A 22,188-nucleotide genomic window follows, 5' to 3' on the forward strand; every position below is an offset into this window, starting at 1 on the left:
CCCCCTATAGCATGACTAGTCCATCTAAGAGAAACTAGGCAATTCTGTATAAACATGGTATGTGTGTTTAGTTTTATAATAAATCAAGAAGTTCAAAGAACTTGGAGAGGAGAAAACACGAATACAGGTATACTTGAAATCACTCTATAGAAGATGGCTGCCTTCCAAAGCAAAATTACTGACCTTTCTCTTGAAGCTGAACCAGAAACAACTTCTTATGTTCCTTCGGCTTTGTAATATGTGCAGGAATATATGGATACTAAAATAACAAATGAAAATAATTTGTAGTCTTTAAGACTCACCACTCCCTATACCTCCATGCCTTTTAATTATCAACTTCTCCCATTTCAGACATTAAGCTCAAGTATCAACCTTTCTGAGACAAGTTCCTCATTTCAAATACAACTTTATTTTAATATGTATCTCATGGCTTCATTTCTTTTACTACAGGGTGCATGCACTCACTTGGGACAGAAATAGAAACAGTGAGAAAGTGAGAAAACATCCACCAACGGGGATGGCCATGCCACAACCCCTTCTCCTCCATTCTCAGCTCAAGATTTTAGGTACATACACCCAATGTTTCTTCCAAGCCTCCAGGTCTGGGAATCAAACTGCATAGTCGGCCATGTAGGATCCAGCCACATTAACTCCATGCCATCTGCTGGCCAGGCTTCATTTATTTCTTTATACATTTACTCCCCAAAGCAGTGCGAACTGCAGCGTGAAGGAGACTACCTTCTAGTCTTCCCTTTATCAGGACCTAGTACTTAACAGATGCACTAATAAATTAAGGCTTAAAGATATACAAGATAAGTAGTGGGTTGTTGGGAAGGTCGCTAGGCATTCTGCATAGAAAGATATGTCATGACTTTCCCAACAACCAAGTATTTCAGTAAACCAGTCAGCCATGCGAGAGAATTAAATAATGTAGTTGCAGGATTTAAAAATCTGGTTTTAATTAGTGTTCTTAATAAAAGTATTTTTTTAAAAAAAATACATCATTTCTAAGTTAAACGTTCTAAAATCCTGATGTGGACAGGCTTACTCTATTAAAAGTTTATAGCCTGTGAAGTGATGAACCTTGCTCTTTCTCTAAACATCCTCCATCCCCAGGCAAAACACACACACACACACACACACGCACGCACGCACACAGAGCCCATGCTTCAGTAACATCAGATGAGTAGTGTTAAGCAGAATTCTGCTGGCTGGGCAGAGCCAAATTACTAGGAAAAACAGAAAACATTTTAGAGAACTTAAAGGTACAAAGAGAATTAGCAAGGACTACCAATAACTGGGAGAATACTTATAAAGAATTGTCTATTTAATTTTATTTATCATTATTATTTTTTAAGTTACCAGAGAGACAAAGAGAGAGAATGAGAAAGTGAGAAAGCAAGCCACCAGCTCTGAGACTTGAATCATGGTTGGCCATGTGGGAGTCCAGCACCTGAACCACACACTTGCTAGCCCCATGAGAATACTTTTGACATGAAAAACAAAGAAGTCTAAGATAAGATTTCTCTTTTTCTTTCTTTTCAATTCTACTGTGTAAACTACTTCTATATCCCCCCACGATACATTCTGAAATCTATTGGGTCATCAGAAAAGTCATGAGACATTTTTGCATATAAAAAAATACATCATGAATTTTCTGATAACCCAAAACTTTTGCTTTTAGAGCTGTATTTGTGGGAAAGAGAATGAAAAAGTTCTGAAAAGAGATATAAGGGTAGACTGGAATAAAGGCAGAGCTGGCCAAAAAGAGGCATCATCATCCCCACTTTACACAGGAACTTAGACTAGAAGCTAAGTATCCTTCCCAAGATCACTTAGCTAAGTACTAAAGCAAAGATTCAACTCTATCTATTAAACTCTCATCTAATTATAACAGCCTATACTATTTTCCACTATGTTACTCATTTGGTGCTTAACCAGTATTCAAGCTAGAGTAATTATATACTAGAGCTATCCCCAGAGTACAGTGAATTGAAGCAACTGCCCCAGGCTTTGGAAGTCCCCTATAAGGTCATGAAACCCAGACACATTAGCACAATCAGAGACAGAGAGATGAAAAGTGGCTTGAATAGCAGAGGCTGTAAGACATCTGTAGTTCACAAATAGTAAAAGTTGCCAAACAATGACCAAACCTAACTGAAGGGCATTACCCGTTTTCTTGATGCTACATGTGCCTCTGTTCTCTAGTCCTGGTCTTAATGCTTAAGCCAACTGTATTTTATACAAAAAGGGAAATAATGCTGTGCTCTTTTCCCACTGACACCTAACTAAGTTTACTAAATAAACGCACAACCTTTATGTTATACCTGATACTACCAGAGTTAATTCTAGGCTTCAGAGTACTAAGGAAACTATACTAGGACCTTGGTAGGGAAGATGAATGAAGGTAATTAGGAAAGTAGCCTGGAAAGTCAGGGAGCTATTGAGTGTTTTCCTATTAGATCAAAGGAAGTTTAAAAGCAAACAAACAAACAAAAAAAAATCAGAATAATTGAACCAGAAACTTTACAATTTCCATATGGAATTGTACTTCTTGACATAGATGCATTCATGGCAATTCATTGGTCATGAGCACTAGCATCTAGGATTTGTTTCAAAATAACCCAAGGTGAGGGAAAGGGGAATGAAGCAGGAGAAGGAAGGTGCTGATGAAACAAGTGTGATCTTGAGTTGCTGTAAAAGACAGAAGACAGGAAATGGGATTCATTTACTTTTACTATTCTACTTTCGTAAACGTTTGAAAATTTCCTTTAAAATAAAAAATACTTGACTAATTTTTTTAGTATAAATTAAGAAAGTGAGGAAACGAAATTTTGAGTCAAATTCTACTTCAATATTCAGAAGTGGCTAGTATTAAATCAGTTTTCAGCTTCCTCAAATGCCTAGCAAATATAACTGAACACTGACCTGAGGAGGTTCGAAATTTGGTCTCCACCAGTTTCCAATGCAGTCATCAATGACCCAGTCCTGTAGGACTCCATCTTGTCGACCCAGTATCTGTTGAAAAGAAATTATATAGTTCAGAAAATAACTATGTATGTATTTGCATGAAAACTCTTCTTCAGTGGAGAGAATATTTTTGGCAGCGCTCCTAATAGAGACACATGGCTAATGTGCCTTCCATACACATTTCTTCTCTGTATTTTCTGTCACTCTGCCCAAGATATCCAGTATTAGTTCAAAATTAGCAATCTAGTATCAGCATAACTATAGGACCAACCTATCTCTCGTATGATTTGGCTATACACACAAAACCAGGTTTTTCACGTACTTCAGCCAATAGCATAAGACAGTTTTTCTAGAATCCAGTACAACCTCTATAAATCACTGACTTAACCAAGTTACAAAATATGTTCAAATTTCACAATTTTCATTTTTATTAATCTGTATAGCATAACATTAAACTTACATTATTATTATTTTCTGTTTTTAAGAGAGAGATTTTTGCCACAGGATCTGTGCGCTCACCGGAGAGACAGAGAAAGGAAATGAGAAATCACCCCCCAGGGGGGATGGTCACGCTGCAATCCCTTCCCCTACACTCTCATCTCAGGATTTTGGGCACACACGCACATACACCTGGCATGAGTTTTAAGCTGCCATATCCAGACTTGAACCAAGGTCAACTACATGGGAGTCCAGTTACATAACCATTAAGCCATCTGCTAGTCCCATAAACTTAACATTCTTTCAATCAAAGTTATACTCTACAAATGTGAACCAATCAAAATGGCTCTAAGTTTTATTTTTCGAAGAAATATTTATTAAATTTTATTATTATTTTTTAATCTGACCAGAGAGAGAAAGTGAGAAAACAAGCCTCCAGGTCTGGTACTTGAACCATGGTTAGCCATGTAGGATGCCAGTGCCTCAAAAACCACGCCACCTGCTGGTCACTTTACAAGGTTCTTAATAAAAATAAACAGTCCCTGTTCCACTTCATACATTCCCATTGGTTATTAACTTTTAGCTCTTAGTTGTTTTTCCCAATATTTGCCTCTCTCTTAAAAAGCATTCTTTTTGTTTTTAAACAAACTATTTTAAACTAGTTTTACATTTACAGAAAACCTGCAAAGATGATATAGACCTACCCTACACCTAGTTTCTCCTATGACTAATGTCCAATGATAGTGCAGCACATTTGGCACAATGAAGTAACCAGTACCATTACTAATTGAATCCATACTTTACCCAGGCGTTCTTAGTTTTTACCTAAAGCCCTTTTTCAGTCCCAGGACACCGCATTATATTTTGTCACCACTTCTCCTGAGACTCCTCTAGATTGGGACAACTACTTAGATTTCCTTTATTTTTTATGATCTTGAGTTTTAAGGAGTATGCTCCTAAATTACAGATGATAGATATTTGAGGAGGAAGACCACAGAGGTAAACCATTCTTATCCCATCTTATCAAGAGCACACAGTATCACTGTAACTTACCACTAATGTTAATCGTCAGCTAACGTACTGTTTATACCATGTAAGGTTACATGTCTTAAAACATTCTTTTATGACCATTCCCTGATTACCTTTCCTTTTTCAAAAACCTAAAAACAAGGAAAACACCACCCTAACTACATCTTCTACTTCTTCCTCTACCATCCTCCTATTATCAGTATATGGTTAAGTCAGTATTTAGTATTTAGGTTAATATACTTAGGCAAGAAGGTCACCACTGAGCACTTGATAAACTATAATTGATAAAACATTTCCTGACCTGTTCAACTATCTTTTTCTTCAGTGTAACTTTCATTTCATTTACTGCTACTGAATTCACTCCTACATTCTGCAAGAGCTTAAACAACTTCTCAATTTAAACACCAATGCGTCTATCAATTCAGTATTTTCTAAAACACATCTTTCTATCACCTTGCAGCAATCCATACTAGATGTACTTTCAGCCCTGCTTCCCAGCTGGAGTTCTAGAGCTTCCCTTGGACTTTCTCCAATGTTGTTGGCTCCTCTCTAACATCCTGAGCCCTGTATCTTCTTCTTTAGTGTATTCCTTCATTTTGGTGATAAATGACCCCTAGAGCTTTCTGAGATTAAATTTTATAAAACTCTACCTCTCGAAATAAATTTAATATTTTTTTAATAACTCACTCACTCGATTTAGTGTGATTAAATGGAAAATTTGGATAGAAATCATATCTTCTCAGAATTATGATGAAAGCATGCACTATGATCATTCAGCCTCCTGTATTATTTCCAGGTAGTCTAACGCCATTTCTGACTTCGATACTTTCTATTTTACCTGTCTCCCTGCCCACCAGCACCTCCAACTTCAGAATCGTCTCTTTATCCTTACTGATCTAAAATTTCACGATACTGTGCACAGATCTTTAAACACTCATTACAAAGGGCAAGTCAGTAGGTCTTTTCAATCCCGAACTCATGTCCTTTGGGTTGGGGAAATTTTCTCTAATTAAGCTTTGTTAATAATCCCTTTCCTTCTGTTCTATCTAGTTATGATTTATGCTGACCCACTAATTTTACCTTTTTTCACTTGCGTTATTCTTATCTTCTCAGTCTACTTTATGGTAGAGGGGAACTCTATCTTTGAACTCTCTACTGGAGTTTGTTTCTGCTTTTTTAAATACGCATTGTTTTTTTGTTGTTGTTGGCTTAAGTCTTTTTAACAGTACCCTGTTTCACAGATGTAATTATCTATTATTATACTAAGAATAGTAATCACTATTCTGTCAATTGTTCAATTTTGATTCTGTTGAGTTCCTTTTGCTTCTCTTAATCACTTTCTTTCTAAGAGAGATTTTTGCTACAGGGCGTATGTGCTCACGGGAGTGGGGTGGGAGGGGGATGGATGGGGGGACAGAGAGACAGAAAGTGAGAAACCACCCCCCGAGAGATGGCCATGCTGCAATCCTTTCTCCTCCATTCTCCTCTTGGGACTTGGGGCACACACACACACACCCTGCATGAGTTTTAAGGTGCCAGGTCCAAGACTCAAGCAGTGGTCGACTACTTGGGAGTCCAACAATGTAATCATTATACTATCTGCCCTCTCTTGATTGCTTTCTGGAGCTTTCCCCAGAAGTCCATTGATATTTGGCTGTCTGCTCATAATTAAAGATGAAACAATAAAATTCTTAAAAAAAAAAAAAAATTAAAAGTCTTGCCATGCCACAATCCTCCTGCCTCAGTCTCCCAGTTGGGACCACTGGCAGGCACCACTATACCTGGCTCATTTTTTAGACAAGACATTGCTGGACTGCCCAGGCTAGTCTCAAGCTTATAATCCTCCTGCACTGGCCTCTCAAGTCACTGAAATTACCAGCATACACAACTGTGCCCAGCAATAATAGTCTTTATTTTTTTAGAATTATTTTATTTAATTTTTACTCATCACTGTTACTTATTTATTTCATTTTAATTTCAGCAGAGACTGAGAGATGCAGAAGAGAGAGAGAGAGAGGGAAAGTGAGAAAGCAAGCTGCCAGGTCCAGGACTCAAACCATGGTTAGCCATGTGGGAATCCAGCACCCCAACCACTGCACCACCTGCCAATCCCAATATCCTTTTTATTTATGTTTTTAAAGAATTACTTATTTATTTGATTCCATTATTATTACTAATTTTTAATTTGCCCAGACAGAGAGAGAAAGGAAAAGTGAGAAAGCAAGCTGTCAGATGAGGGACTCAAACAGCAGTCGGCCACGTGGCAACCCAGAGCCTTTAACCACCACACCATGTGCCGCGCCCCCTCAAGATTCTTTATTGTCACTTTTGTGTGCATGAGTGGTGGTGCTATGCTATTTCTTCAGGAAGTTTCCCAAATAGCATCAATTGAAGTTTTCCTTAGACTGGTTACAGTCTCTAGAAATAAAATCCCTAACCTTCTGCCTGAGGAATGTCAGTCTAGTAGGAGAAGTGAAGACATCGCTAGTAAGGATGGAAACTTGTACTTATCCTTTCTATCCCCGGAATTTTTGCCCTTGGTGTTCTCTATACCTGTCACTACAGAGAAGCAATCACCAGCCATTCCGTGACTAACTGTACAAAGTGAGAAAGACAGTCTATATGTGTAAGAACATGCTACATAGACTTTCCTACTTTCCCTTTCTCTCTCTCTGGTCAAATTTAACAAATAATGATGATGATAAATGAAATAAAATAATTCTTAAAAAAAAAAAAAAAAAGGTAACAATGCAAACAATCCATGCTCTCGAATGCCTCCAGTATCTGTAAATTTGGCCTCAACATCTATCTTCAGACGTAGACGTAGAATGGTTTTTTAAAAAATAGTACAACTTTGGAAAGTCTTAAAGATCTATGCACATGGTACACAACAGGAATTATTTTCTCTTATCACAATTCTACAGAGGCATACTCTGGAACAAAACTATCAGCATTCAAATCTCTACCTCTACAACATACTAGCTGAGTAACTGCATCAAGTTATTTAAACTCCCTGTGCCTCAGTTTCCTTGTAAAATAGGATTAATGATACTACCTACTTCTAGAACTGTTGTGATGATTAGAGAAGTTACTGCATGTAAAACACTTAAAATAATGTCTAGAACAGTAAGTACTCAATACATGTTGATTTTAGTCAGCTGCAGTGGCACACTGGTAATACAATATTCCACGGATGTTGAGAGGCCACATGCAAAGGTCCTGGTCTCCCTGTATAGTTGGGTGGCTGAGGTTGGATGTGAATTATGGAGGAAAATCCTGTTGGGAGTGCCTGTCTGCCTGTGTATATGTGTTTATGTCTCTCTCACAAAGAATAAAAATAAACTTAGGGAAAAAAATATTTAAATAAATTTTGTTTTTTATTTATGACTATTGCTACATCAACATTTCAATTTAAAAATTTAGAAAGTAAATTTAAGTTCTGGTGCCAGTAGGTGGCATGGTGGTAAAGGTGCTGGCTTACCATACAGCCGACAACAGTTCAAGTCTCAGACCTGGCAGTCTGCTTTCTCATTTTCCTTCTCTCTCTCTCTCTCCCTCTCTCTCTCTCTCTCTCTCCCTCTCTCTCTTTCTCTCTGGTGACCATACATAGCCTATAGCAAATTAAAAAATAATAATAAGTAAAATTAAATAAATAATTCTTTTTAAAGTGTAAGTTCAAGTGGCAGAAAATAAACACAGTAGTAACACTTTGGGTTTAAGTTATATTTATTAAAAACTAAATTTACAAAATAACCATATCCTTTTTCCAAGACATAAAAAAAGCCAATTTTTTAAAGTTGATGGCATTCAAACAGGCAATAAAATTGTCAAAGTGGTTAACAGAAAAGTACCTCTGTCATTAAGCGTTTTAGTCCTTCAACTTCATCTTCTCCTGGGTTAAGTTCACCACCAGGTCTGCATAAAGGTTAAGAATTTCAGCTTTCAACTTAATATAATTTGGGGACAATAGGAAGACACAATCATAATTATTTCTATCAAGTAACTGAATAATCTACTTCAGTGTCAATGACAAGGCAAACAAAACAGGTAAGGGAGTGAAAAGAATATGCCAGAAAGTTGAATTCAAAATGTTAATTCACCAAACTAAAAATACACAACCCAGTTTTTTTTTTTTTTTTTTGGGGGGGGAGATTTTCGCTATAGGGTGCGTGCGCTTGCCAGACAGACAGAGAGAGACATAGAGATAGAAAGCGAGAAATCACCCCCCAGAGGGGATGGTCACGTCGCAATCCCTTCTCCTCCATTCTCCTCTCGGGATCTTGGGCAAGCACTCACTCGCGCCCGGCATGAGTTTTAAGCCACCGGGTCCGGGACGCGAACCGTGGTCGACTACGTGGGCATCCAGCGACATAGCCGTTACGCTAACTGCTGGTTCCCACACAACCCAGTTTTAAACAGAATATATAACATGGTATAAACATCATTTTAACTTACGGTCACCAATTCATCCCAATCTCCTCTAAGTATATGAGACCTTTTTGTATTAGGTACTATCTAGTCAAATAGCTATGGACCAAGAGTATATTAAGAGATTTATAAGTTTAGATGATAAAATTAAACTGATAACTATAAATACACAAGCATTTTAAGGAAACACCATCCTAAATATTTTAAGAAATATTTATTGTTCTTAGTAATGCTACAAGGATATCTAGCAATCTATTCTAAGGGGTTTCTACCAAGCTCAATAACATCAATACACAGAAATATGCAGACTTTCAGTTAGAAAAACAAGTACTGCACAGGGGAAAAATTTCTCATGATTTTCTAAAGATTCCATTCATAGTAGTTCTTGCTAAAATGAATAACTAGGGCTAAAACCTTATTTCAAAGCTGTATTAACAGCAATCTTACTAAAAGTCTTCTTGCTGTTGAGTTCCAACACTTACAATTTGAAGAAAGTTGTTCCCAGCTGCAGCAGTAACACATGAGGTAGCCGGTGCTCATGTACAATCAGAACCCCTTCCACAGTCCTCCTCATTCCAATTTTATCAAACTCCTCCCTCATGCGCTGAAATCTGGCAGCAACAGAACTGTCCTTCTCATAGAGGGGTTCTTTTGTACCAAAAGTATAATTGGTAAGAGGGTACCTGTGATCCAAAGACAAATATCCTACATGAGAACTGAAGACCATAATTTACCATGACAGATAGCAATTACATGTTTAAAAAAAAAAAAATCCATGGTAAAAACTGTATACTTTGTGCTCAAGAGATAACAGGTTTAATCCAAAGTTATATAACTAGTTAATAAGACAACAGAGATTGAAATCTTCTCTCTGGAGTTTTAAAGCCAGAGCTTCCATTAGATCAAATTGCTACTCCATACTTGAACTTTCAAGCATAGATAACACTATCCTTAAGGTCCTTAAAAGCTTAGAGAAAAGGTTTTCTGGATATCCACTGGTTTTAGATACGGCTGTTACACCAACATAGCTCATGTTCCCTTGGGTTCTTTTGACTAGTAATCTCATCAGAAATTCTACTAATTACAGTGCAAATACCTACACTTTTTGTCTATACGCTGAGCCACTACTTTCTATCAATTACCCAGATTTTTCTGGCACAATTGCCCTTTCCTTTCCTGATGAGTTTTTCTACATTGTTTTCTTCCCCTCTCGACCTACTAAAAGCCTTTTCAGTCTTCTCCATTTATTCTACTCAGTATCCTCATCCTTCCCTTCTCATTAAATCTTCTATTCACTATATCTGAGTATCTTTTCTTCCTGTATCAACAATTCAAAATATGGCTCATGAACTGTTGAAGATAATTTCCATTTTGCCTAGTAAAGTCCAAATTCTTCCTTAAAGATAGTTAAAGGGTCCACATTTACATTTAATCACACATACCACCTCGTAATCCCTTGATTACAAGTCTTACAGTAAGGAAGCTTTGGTTATAAACCTTTGAGTAAGAATGCTTTGGCCAGGGCCAGTAGATGCAGTGGTTAAGGTGCTGGACTCCCACATGGCTGACTGCGGTTCAAGTCCCGGACCTGACAGCTCGCTCATGTCCCAATCTCCTCTAAGTATATGAGACCTTTTTGTATTAGGTACTATCTAGTCAAATAGCTATGGACCAAGAGTATATTAAGAGATTTATAAGTTTAGATGATAAAATTAAACTGATAACTATAAATACACAAGCATTTTAAGGAAACACCATCCTAAATATTTTAAGAAATATTTATTGTTCTTAGTAATGCTACAAGGATATCTAGCAATCTATTCTAAGGGGTTTCTACCAAGCTCAATAACATCAATACACAGAAATATGCAGACTTTCAGTTAGAAAAACAAGTACTGCACAGGGGAAAAATTTCTCATGATTTTCTAAAGATTCCATTCATAGTAGTTCTTGCTAAAATGAATAACTAGGGCTAAAACCTTATTTCAAAGCTGTATTAACAGCAATCTTACTAAAAGTCTTCTTGCTGTTGAGTTCCAACACTTACAATTTGAAGAAAGTTGTTCCCAGCTGCAGCAGTAACACATGAGGTAGCCGGTGCTCATGTACAATCAGAACCCCTTCCACAGTCCTCCTCATTCCAATTTTATCAAACTCCTCCCTCATGCGCTGAAATCTGGCAGCAACAGAACTGTCCTTCTCATAGAGGGGTTCTTTTGTACCAAAAGTATAATTGGTAAGAGGGTACCTGTGATCCAAAGACAAATATCCTACATGAGAACTGAAGACCATAATTTACCATGACAGATAGCAATTACATGTTTAAAAAAAAAAAAATCCATGGTAAAAACTGTATACTTTGTGCTCAAGAGATAACAGGTTTAATCCAAAGTTATATAACTAGTTAATAAGACAACAGAGATTGAAATCTTCTCTCTGGAGTTTTAAAGCCAGAGCTTCCATTAGATCAAATTGCTACTCCATACTTGAACTTTCAAGCATAGATAACACTATCCTTAAGGTCCTTAAAAGCTTAGAGAAAAGGTTTTCTGGATATCCACTGGTTTTAGATACGGCTGTTACACCAACATAGCTCATGTTCCCTTGGGTTCTTTTGACTAGTAATCTCATCAGAAATTCTACTAATTACAGTGCAAATACCTACACTTTTTGTCTATACGCTGAGCCACTACTTTCTATCAATTACCCAGATTTTTCTGGCACAATTGCCCTTTCCTTTCCTGATGAGTTTTTCTACATTGTTTTCTTCCCCTCTCGACCTACTAAAAGCCTTTTCAGTCTTCTCCATTTATTCTACTCAGTATCCTCATCCTTCCCTTCTCATTAAATCTTCTATTCACTATATCTGAGTATCTTTTCTTCCTGTATCAACAATTCAAAATATGGCTCATGAACTGTTGAAGATAATTTCCATTTTGCCTAGTAAAGTCCAAATTCTTCCTTAAAGATAGTTAAAGGGTCCACATTTACATTTAATCACACATACCACCTCGTAATCCCTTGATTACAAGTCTTACAGTAAGGAAGCTTTGGTTATAAACCTTTGAGTAAGAATGCTTTGGCCAGGGCCAGTAGATGCAGTGGTTAAGGTGCTGGACTCCCACATGGCTGACTGCGGTTCAAGTCCCGGACCTGACAGCTCGCTCATGTGCTTGACCACGCGCTATGTGCTCGCTCGCTCGCTCGCACTCGCTCGCGCGCTCTCTCTCTCTCTCTCTCTCTCTCTCTCTCGATCAGGTGAGCACATGTGCTCTGTAGCAAATTTTAAAATAATAATAATGACAAATAAAATTAAATAATTTGGGGGAAAAAATCCTTTGGCCACACTTGCCTATCTGCCTATTTCTACCTAGTCTTTCAAAAACCCTTGACAAGAACAATTAACAACTACCTTCCTAATCTGGTACTCAGCTATTCTTGGGGGGAAAAATAATTATGAAACAATTAAATTACTTTAATTCCAGAAGCCAAATTTTAGGCATAAGGAGCAGCTCTGCAAGGAACTAAAATATACCAATTCCGGAATACTTAGGATATAAAGAACTTCCTTGGTAGACCCAATGCTGAATCTGACACCATCATTGTTAGCCTTTATCTCACACAGCACTGTATGCCAGATATTTAAATGCTTTTCCTATATGTGGGTTCTTCAAAAAGTTTATGAAACATGTACGTTATGAAAAAACTATGTGGTTTCAAGTTTTTTGTCCTCTAATTCCATTTTCTCAAGAACTTGATGACATGCTCTCACACTTGTAGTTCTCACAACCTGAGTTAAAACTAAGGAGATTCATAACGTATCTCTGTTCCAAAAGCCAGCTCCCACACCAGTCAGGAGATGTCATCAAAAAGAAATGTCAGAATTTTCAGCTTTGAAATCAGAGTCCAAGTCCCAGCACATATTACTGTCATCATGCCCTGAGCTTCAGAAAGCACCACCCCTTATCTCCTCATCACTGTCTACCTAGCCTTGGGAACAGTGTCTGGTATGGGCACAATGGCTGGTATGAAGTAGACATTCATGCAGTATTTCCGAAAAAAAATACACTGGGGGAGAAGGAATTTGTTTTCAATACAATACAATTCACACACAAGTGAACTGAAGTTCACAACACACTGATTATTTCCAAATTTTGGGGTGGAGGCAAATTCATTTATTTGGATACGAAACAGAGAAAGTGTTTTATTTTTACCAAAATACCATTATCAGCAAATCCTTGCATTTTTAAACACTGACCAGCATACCGTGGCCACTTTCCTGCATTAAGGTCATCATCATCACTGTCTCTCAAACATGAATTCTCAGAAAGTTTTTTTTTTTTTTTTAAATTAAAAGACACATCCCAAATGCCAATTACTTGCTACAGCTGAGATTACTTTTCAGTGACCTTGAAATGTACTGGTTCTAAGTGCTTAAACAGGTGAAAATAAAGCACAGACCAAAGTGGGTTTTCTGGGGAGCAACACCGGGGGTTCTCTCCACTGTCCGAAAGCCCAAACATAATAGCATTCACACTCCCAATGGTGCTTCTGGGCGTATTGGAATGCCCTACTACGGCCAAGAGACCTGTAAAAGCACAGGGTCAGAGAGGCGGTACTGAACAGATGTATAACGTGGTGTGTTCATAACCTGAAACACTAGAGTACTTAAAACCAAAAAACAAAATAAAACACTAAACTGACGTATTATAGCTAGATCTCAAAAGACTAGCGCAAACTGAAAAATGTTAGGACGAAACTACGTTATACCATCCATATCAGAAACACGCAAAGCAACGCCATCCATGGGATGTGGAATCCTACACATTGGACTGGAAGCATAAAAAAAAACCTATTTTGATGTTGATCACCTCCGGAGAGACAGGGAAAGGATGAGTTCCATGTAAACATAACGACTCAATATTGAGGGAAAGGAAAACCGCTCCGGATAGGATTCTTTACTCCTCAGGGCTGGAAGATCAGGGAGGCGCGCAAAGAGGAGTGGGGTGGCGGAAGGCGTGGAGCCCCCGGCCGCCGGGGGCGCGCCAGGAGACTGGAGTCTGCAGGAACGCTCACGGGGACGTGGTGGCCGACCCCGCCGCGCGCGCAGGCCCGGCCGCACTTACAGATTGATGGTGCGCTCCAGGGTGAGGGGCTTGGTCTGCTGGATGTACTTGTTGCCGAACTGGTTGACCCCCCGGGGCCAGCCGGTCTGTGAGCGATTGGGTGGTACCACAGACATGCTGACGCGCTCGAGCTCTGGAGACGAGCAGAAAAGAAAATCTTTTTCCCGTGCGGGCAGCGGTTTATCTGCGTCCCGCTCAGCAGCCGCCACCCGCCATTAACGTGAGAGCAAAAGAAGAGGCGTACGGACGCCGGAAGGGAATCCGGGTCTCTGGCGGCAGGAAGTAGAGGGGCGGCGGCCTACCAGGCCCAGCACCAATGGGCCAATCGATGGTAGAATGGCCGCAGTATCGGGAGCTTCCATTGGTTAAACGGGTATAGGTTCCGCCTTCTCTTACTTCGGTACTTCCCATTGGGTAGCACTGGGAAAGGCGCTTTCTGGGAATTGTAGTCTCTATAGTAAAGTTGCTGCTTAATCAGTGTGGCGTGGCGCTGTACCTTGTGAAGAGATGAGTGGGAAACGGCCGGCGGAGCCTGGCCCAGCTCGGGTGGGGAAAAAAGGAAAAAAGGAGGTGATGGCTGAGTTTTCGGATGCTGTCACAGAAGAAACCTTGAAAAAGCAAGTGGCTGAGGCCTGGAGTCGCCGGACGTCATTCAGTCACGGTAACCGGGTGTTCTGCTCAGGGGTCAAGAGCCCTTTGCAATAGTTCTGGGAGCGGGCTGCAAGGGAAGAGGCTCTTGGAGGACTTTGGGCACCTGCGACCTTCCTGCCGTGATTGCTAGTACCTTTCAAGATTCCAAGCTCAGTTTGAGTTTAAAAACCTGACGAGAAGAAATGTAGGCCAGAGTTTCGGGAAGCAGAACGCGTACAGGTTGTCAGTTGAATTCTGGAATCAGCGATCACTGAGTTAGACTCTTCCACTGATGGTGTGTCGTTGGGCAATGGATTTTACTTATTTTAAGCTTCAGTTCTTTATGCAAAATAGAATCATTAACGATGTTTCTTCGGAAAAATACTGGATGAGATTAATAAGCTAATACATGTAGACATGGATGTTTCCCCTAAGGATCAATCTATATTGTACATTTGGACAAATATTTGAGCGGCTACGGTGATTGTTTTTCTGCTAGGGTAACGTATGGTTGTCCCATAATAGTCTAACTGCAGCGTGTTTGAACTGCCAGAGAGCAGGCATACCTCAGCCTACTAATGTTCCCAGCCTATGGTTTGACCGCAATAAACTTGTGTAGACTGGAGGAAAGAATTCCCATTGAACTTCAGTCTCCTCTTCAAACAGCACATTATAGGATAAGAACTCTGCTTAATGAATCTTGCCTACGTTCTAAAGTTTGTCATGATTTTTGTTTCAGTTGTAAAGTGCTTTGAAAAGGTGAGTTCTGGATACCACAGATACACACAGAAAGCGATAGCTTAGTGTTTAAAGTGCAAGCTCTGTGCGATGTCTCGGTTTCTTCCTCTGCAGGATAGGGATAGCAATCTTATCCACCCAAACTCGTTGAGAAAATTAAATGGAATAATGCATGTAAAGCACCACTAGGCCTGGCACCTAGTAGGTGGTGACCCTCATTATAATTAGGGAGTAGTAATCTAGCCCTCCAGAGGCAGTGAGAAATGTTTGGGTAAAAATCAGGGAATTAGAGGTTGCCTGAACTGTTTTTTCAGAAAGAAAAATATGTAGCAACTTCCTCCAGCAGTAACTTAGGAAAAGGAAAAGCAGAGCTGAAGAGAAATTTCCAGCCAGTGTTGACACTCATTTATTTAATTTGTTACTATTTTAAGTTTGGGGAAAATTAATTAAGAGTCTAAAATATGTTTATTTCAACAAATAATCATTGAAATCCCTCCCTCTCCCCAGAAAATCCACCAAGAATCTTCAATAGTGACATCAACTATACCATCTTAAGGATTAGTATTTTAGGTACCGTATCTTTGAAAAATAGCATTGAGTAAAGCATTGGCTAAATTGAAAAGGTCAGAGTTTATAATTCTTACCTCAAATCTTAGTCTCCCCAAAATTCATTACTATCCACTTTTGTTTTCTCTTTGGTATGTGCTTGGAGATCAAAAATTCAAAATGGGGGACCAGCAGGTGGTGTAATGGTTACATCACTGGCATCCTATGTAGTTGCGGTTTAAGTGCCAGACCTGGTGACTTAAAACTAATGCCGGCATGTGTGCGTACCCAAAATCCCAAGAGGAAAATGGAGGAGAAGGAATTGTGGCATGGCCATCCCCCCTGGGGGGAGATTTCTCATTTTCTGTCTGTCTGTCTCTCTCTCTCTCTCCTTCCCTTCCTCCCCCTCCCGCCCATGTCTCTGGCAAGTGCACATGCCCTATAGCAAAAAATCTCTCTTAAAAAAAAAAAGTGGAAAAAAAACTATAAATATTTTCCTTCCACCAGAAGCCATCATCATGGACATGGACCCCTTCCTTCACTGTGTGATCCCAGACTTCATCAAAAGTCAAGACTTCTTGGAAGGGCTTCAGAAGGAACTTTTGAGCTTGGACTTCCATGAAAAGTATAATGATTTATATAAGTTCCAGCAGGTATTTATTTTCCTGTCTCATTAACTCTTCCACTTCAGAACATTATTACCTGTAAAATTATTCAGGTCTTTTAATCTTGAGGATTTAGACTGGGTTTGCCTTGGAGGTTCCTCACCTTGACATTCTTAAAAACATTCCTTCATCTAACACAAGCTTATAGAATGTTAATTTTGTGATAGGTGCTATAGCTACTATAGCTACTACTTGACAGCTCTTTTCCTCTAAGACTTTAAAATCTAAAATAATAGAGGTGATTGTAACAGAGATAGTCAAGAATAACCTTAAGCCAATAAGTAAGTATGGGGTTGTTGAAAAAGTCATGACGTATTTTTTCTATGCAAAACATGTCATTACTTTTCCGACAACCCAATATATTATAAACAAAAGAGGTTAAATGCACTTGGGGAATGATATTAGGAAAAGAGTTGTGCATTGAAAGATAAGTTTTTGAGTTCATGTCCTTGTTTTAAGTAGCTTCATGGGGTCGGCCCCATAACATAGTGGTTAGGGAGCTGGAACCTCCATGGCCAACCATGGCTCATGTCTTGGCCCTAGTGACATGAAAACCATGCTGGCGCATGTGTGTGCTTTCCTTAAATCCCAACAAGATGGAGAAATGGAGGAAAAAGGATTGCAGCTTGACCAAACCCTGCCGAGGGATGCTTTCTTTTTTCTTTTGCTCTCTTTCTCTCTTCATGTATCTGGCAAGGACACACACCCTCTAACAATTAAAAAAAAAAAAAAAAAAAAAAACTTGTAGACAAATGTTCTTAGAATAATCAAAAAGTGGAAACAACTAAATTTCCAAAAACTAATGAATGGATAAATAAAATGTAGTATACCCATACAATGGATTTTTTTTTTTTTTGAGAAGATTTTTGCTATAGGGCACATACGCTCACTAGAAAGACAGAGAGACAGAAAGCGAGAAATCACACCCCCCCCCCCCCCCCCCCGCGGCATGATTTTTAACCCCACAGCTCATCTCCTCCACTCTCCTCTTGGGATCCTGGGCACGCACATGTGCCTGGCGAGAGTTTAAGCCACCAGGTCCAGGACTGGAACTGCGGTCGACTACATAGGAGTCCAGCAATATAGCCATTACTCCAACTGCTGGTCCTGACAATGGAATATTATTCTGCCATAAAAAAAAAAAAAAAGAAGTACTGGGGCCAGCAGATGGTGTAGTGGTTAGGTCACTTGATTCCCACACGGCTGAACGCAATTCGAGTTCTGTAACTGGTGGCTTGAAAATCATGCCGATCTCAGAGGAGAATGGAGGAGGAAGGATTGCTGCATGGCCACACACACACACACCCACAGGGGGCGGCAGGAATTCTCACTTTCCCTCTCACTGATTCTGACTGTCTCTCTCACCCCAGAGAGTACACACGCTTTATGACAAAAAACTCAAAAAAATAAAAATGAAGTACTGATACTGCTGCAGTATGGATGAACTTGGAAACCATTATGCTAAGTGGAAGAAGCCAGACACAAAAGGCTCCATGTGACATGATTCCATTTATGCATCATATCCAGAGTAGGCAACTAGATCTAGACAAAAAAGTAGATCAATGTTGCCGGGAGCTGGGGAAAGAGAGAATGGCGAATGACTTCTTAATAGCTACAGGGTTTCTTTCTTCAGTGTTTAAAAGTTCTGGAAGTGGATAATTAGAAGGTGCTGGTGGTTACACCACATTGTGCATATACTGAAATCCACAAAATTACATGCTTTCAAATGGTTAAAATGGTAAACTTTACATTCTATGAATTTTATCTGAATAAAATAAAATACAAATGGGATCCTGTACTCCTTTGCTGAAAAACTCCTCATTTCTTTTTTCTTTAGAGAGAGAAATTTTTGCTATAGGGCACATACACTTACTGGAAAGACAGAGATAGAGAGACAGAAAGTGAGAAATCATCCCCCTGGGGGATGGCCACACCACAATCCCTTCTCCTCCATTCTCCTCTTGGGATTTTGGGCACACACCCAGCATGAGTTTTAAGCCACCAAGTCCAGGACTCAAACCATGGATGACAACATGGGAATAAGGCGTAACCATTACACCATGTGCTGGTCCAGAAAAACTCCTCATTTCTTTGAGTAAAAGAGAACAGGACTCTGAATGGCTGCATGGCCCCCGTTACCACGTTGGCCTCACCTGCTATTGCTCTCTGTTCATTTTTATTGCTCTAGCTACACTGACTCCTTGTGATATCTTGAAAAGGCCGGGCCTGTTTCAAGCTCAGGGCTGCCAGTGCTCTGCCTAGCTATCCCCCTGGCACACTTCCCAACCTCCTTCAAGTCCTTGCATCACCCGCTGAAGTCAACCCTGGCCAGCCTCTTTATAAGTGCAGACTCCTCCCCACTCTCAGCATGCCTTGTCCTTCTTTTCCTGCAGTATTTTCTTATGCATTTATCACCTTCTTTATACTGATAGTCTTCTGATTATGTGTATTGACTGTCTCCTCTAACAAGCAGATATACTTCACTCTAATTATGTACTTTAGTATTTGTTGAATTAATAAGGTACAGAGATGCTAAATAAGTTGCCCAAGTCACACAGCCACCAAATGGAGGGGCCATATATCACACTTCAGCAGTTTAGCTTCAGAGTCTAGGCTCTTAAACACTGTGTTATCTACTGTCAGTATATTCACTAAACTATTCTTAGACACGGTGTGCACGTGTGTGCGCGCACACACACACAGCATGTTTTTCAAGTCCCCGGGTCTGGTATATCCACTATAAATTCTTCCCTGGTGTGTGTAATGTATGAAAAGAATACTTTTCCTTTTTTGTTTTCCTCATGATCAAGTCTGATGATTTGAAGAAGAGGAGAGAACCTCACATCTCTGCTTTAAGGTAAGCTATCATAATACTTGGGTACCAAATGTGTATTAGGGAGAGTAGTAAGTGCTTTAAAAGTTATGTCACGTAATTGTAGTTGACATGATTATCTCATTTTGTAGAGAAGGAAATAGACTCTAAGAAATTAAGGTTACCTAGCTGAAAATTGAGGGAGCTAGTATACCATCCAAGTCTGTCTCATTCCAAGGCCCAAGTTCTCAATGATCAGATGTTCATCTTGTTAGTAATCAAATTAACGCTATTGATAAATACTAAAAACAAAGCCCCAGTGTTGACAGGTAGAGATATCTTTATACACCATTGCCATTTTCTTAGAAGATGGTTTTGAAAGATGTATCAGAACCCTTAAAAGTGAAAATATCTCAATAATTCCACTTATAGGAATTTATCCTGAGAAAATAATTAAGGATATGTTCAGAGAACCCATACAAGATTCTTTGTTGTCCTAGCATTTATAATGAAAATTATACTGTTGACCCTTGAACAACAGGTTTGAACTGTGTGGATCGACTTATGCATGGTTTGGGGTTATTTTTCTCCCCACTTAGGGCTTTTGCCATAGGGCGCATGCTTTTGTCGAGAGAGACAGACAGTGAAAGGGAAAGTGAGAAATCACACCCTGGGGAGGATGGCCATGCTGCAATCCCTTCTCCTCTCAGGATTTTGGGCATGCACGCACGTATATACTGCATGATTTTGAAGCCACTGGTTCCAGGACTTGAACCATAGTTGGCCATATGGGAATCTAGCACCTTAACCACTACTTGCTGGTCCCTAAAGTCTTTTCTTAAAATAGTGTGGGGGGGAGCAGGGGGGGAGGGCATGGTGGCTAAGGGCGCTAGACTCCCACATGACTGACCATAGTCCAAGTTCTGGACCTGGCGTCTTGCTTTCTCCCTTTCACACTCTCTCTCTCTCACTCTGTCTCTCTCTGAGCAAATTAAACTAACTAACTAAATAAATAAATGGAGTTAAATAAACTAATTCTTTAAAAAAATTGTGTGTGTGTAGACAGGGTCTCATTATCATGTGATTTCCCTGCCTCAGCCTCTTGAGGAGCTGTGACTGCAGGCACACCGCCAAGCTCAGTGCTTACAGACTGGGTCTCGCTGTGTTGCTCAGGCTGGCCTAGGGCTTGTCATTCTCGCCTCATCCTTCCAAGTGAGCTGGGACAAGAAGCACACCCAGTTATGCCTGGCTTTTAGGATGGGCCAGGAATCAAACCTGGGCCTCCCACAGGACTTCAGTGTGCCAGGTAGCCCGTGCTACTGTGGCTGGGCCATTTTTTTTTTTTTTATATTTTAACATTTCTGAGATCCAGTGTCTCACAGTCACTGTTACTTTAGGTCTTGGGGAAAGTCATGATGTGTTTTTCTTTGCAAAAATTCATCATGACTTTCTGAAGACCCAATATCTTAGTTTAATTGGCAACATTTTTTCTTAGTGATACATAACATAATGATACTTTCTATAATCAAAGCCTTTTTAGATGGGATGAAACACACTTTTATCCAAAGAAAAAAGCTGAAACAGTATGATCCCATTTTAAAAAGACACACAGGCTCTGCTATGGGGGCTGAGCTGGTATGGCTCTGCTGATCTGTTTGCTTAAGCAACATAGGATGGGGTTCAATTCTCAGCCCACCCTAAAAGTTTATTGTGCATTATATAGTCTGAGCTAGTTGGGAGGCTAAGTCAGGAGGACAGTGACCGAACAAAACTCTCTCTTGAACATAAAAAAAGGAAAAAGACAGATCCACATTTAGATACCTGTGTGTGTAGATTAAAAAAAGACTCGAGGGAGAGGAGAATGGAGGAGAAGGGATTGCAGCGTGACCATCCCCCCTGGGGGGTGATTTCTCGCTTTCTGTCTCTATGTCTCTGTCTGTCTGTCTGGTGAGCACACGCGCCCTACTGTGAAAATCTCTCCAAAAAAAAAAAGACTCGGGGGAAAAAAAATACGGAAAAAATGGAGAATTTTTTAAGTTTTTTTTAACTGTACTTATGTAAGATTTTTCCTAATTGGGTTTTTTGTTTTTGCTTTTGTTTGTTTGTTTGCTAGCGAGTGCATACACTCAACAGAGAGAGATAGGGAGAGAGGGTAGGAGGGAGTGAAAAGGCACCCTCCCCAGGGGCATTGGCCACACTGCAATCCCTTCTCTTCCATTCTCTTGGCATTTGGGTCACACATGCACATACACTCAGTGTGATTTTCTTTTTTTTTTGGAGAGGTTTTTGCTTTAGGGCACGTGTGCTCGCCAGAAAGACAGAGAGAGACATAGAGACAGAAAGCCAGAGAGCACCCCCCCAGGGGGGATTGCCATGCCGCAATCCCTTCTCCTCCATTCTCCTCTTGGGATCTTGGGCACGCACACACACACACCCAGCGTGAGTTTTAAGCCACCGGGTCCAGGACATGAACCGTTGTCGACTACGTGGGAGTCCAGCAACATAGCCATTACGCTAACTGCTGGTCCCCACCCAGTGTGATTTTCAAGCACCCTGGTCTGGGATTTGAACCATGCATTCAGCCGCCTAAATCACCACACACTGGCTAGCATCCTACTTTTTTCATAACAAGCATGTGCTGCTTATAATAGCTGCTTTTCATCTATATGATACACGTTTTTTTTCTTTTCTTCATTCTCTTTTTTTTCTACCCAAGCCTTCCATAGATAGTGGCAGCCTGCATGGATTCCTTCTTTCTTTCTTTCTTTTTTTTTTTTTTTTTTTGGGCAGTTTTTTTTATTTGTTT

The 22,188-nt window shown here is 39.8% G+C and overlaps 2 protein-coding genes across 5 annotated transcripts in view; one reads left to right on the top strand and one right to left on the bottom strand.

The window, feature by feature from the left end:
• Positions 1-14,237, bottom strand: part of NUDT21 (nudix hydrolase 21) — a 16,461-nt gene extending 2,224 nt beyond the window's left edge. Inside the window, exons 1-5 of one of the 3 annotated variants that reach the window (XM_006148391.3) lie at positions 13,992-14,235; positions 10,913-11,113; positions 8,289-8,352; positions 2,929-3,018; positions 184-259 (exon numbers count right to left, since the gene is read on the bottom strand). In XM_006148391.3, coding sequence (XP_006148453.1) covers positions 184-259; positions 2,929-3,018; positions 8,289-8,352; positions 10,913-11,113; positions 13,992-14,107 — 547 coding nt within the window. In that variant the 5' untranslated portion in view covers positions 14,108-14,235. Of the gene's footprint in view, positions 1-183; positions 260-2,530; positions 2,695-2,928; positions 3,019-8,288; positions 8,353-9,347; positions 9,606-10,912; positions 11,114-13,991 lie in introns of those variants that run through there. The other 2 variants (XM_014587780.2, XM_027771843.1) reach the window with 2 other exon arrangements.
• A 205-nt stretch (positions 14,238-14,442) lies between these two features.
• OGFOD1 (2-oxoglutarate and iron dependent oxygenase domain containing 1) overlaps positions 14,443-22,188 on the top strand; it is a 28,131-nt gene continuing 20,385 nt past the window's right edge. The window contains exons 1-3 of one of the 2 annotated variants that reach the window (XM_006148392.3): positions 14,443-14,652; positions 16,413-16,558; positions 19,381-19,427. In XM_006148392.3, the coding sequence (XP_006148454.1) occupies positions 14,499-14,652; positions 16,413-16,558; positions 19,381-19,427 (347 nt within the window). In that variant the 5' untranslated portion in view covers positions 14,443-14,498. The remainder of the gene's footprint in view (positions 14,653-16,412; positions 16,559-19,380; positions 19,428-22,188) is intronic. The other variant, XM_027771844.1, reaches the window with a different exon arrangement.

Source organism: Tupaia chinensis, unplaced genomic scaffold (genome assembly GCF_000334495.1).
Source record: "Tupaia chinensis unplaced genomic scaffold, TupChi_1.0 Scaffold000235_1, whole genome shotgun sequence".
NCBI classification, from domain to species: domain Eukaryota; kingdom Metazoa; phylum Chordata; class Mammalia; order Scandentia; family Tupaiidae; genus Tupaia; species Tupaia belangeri.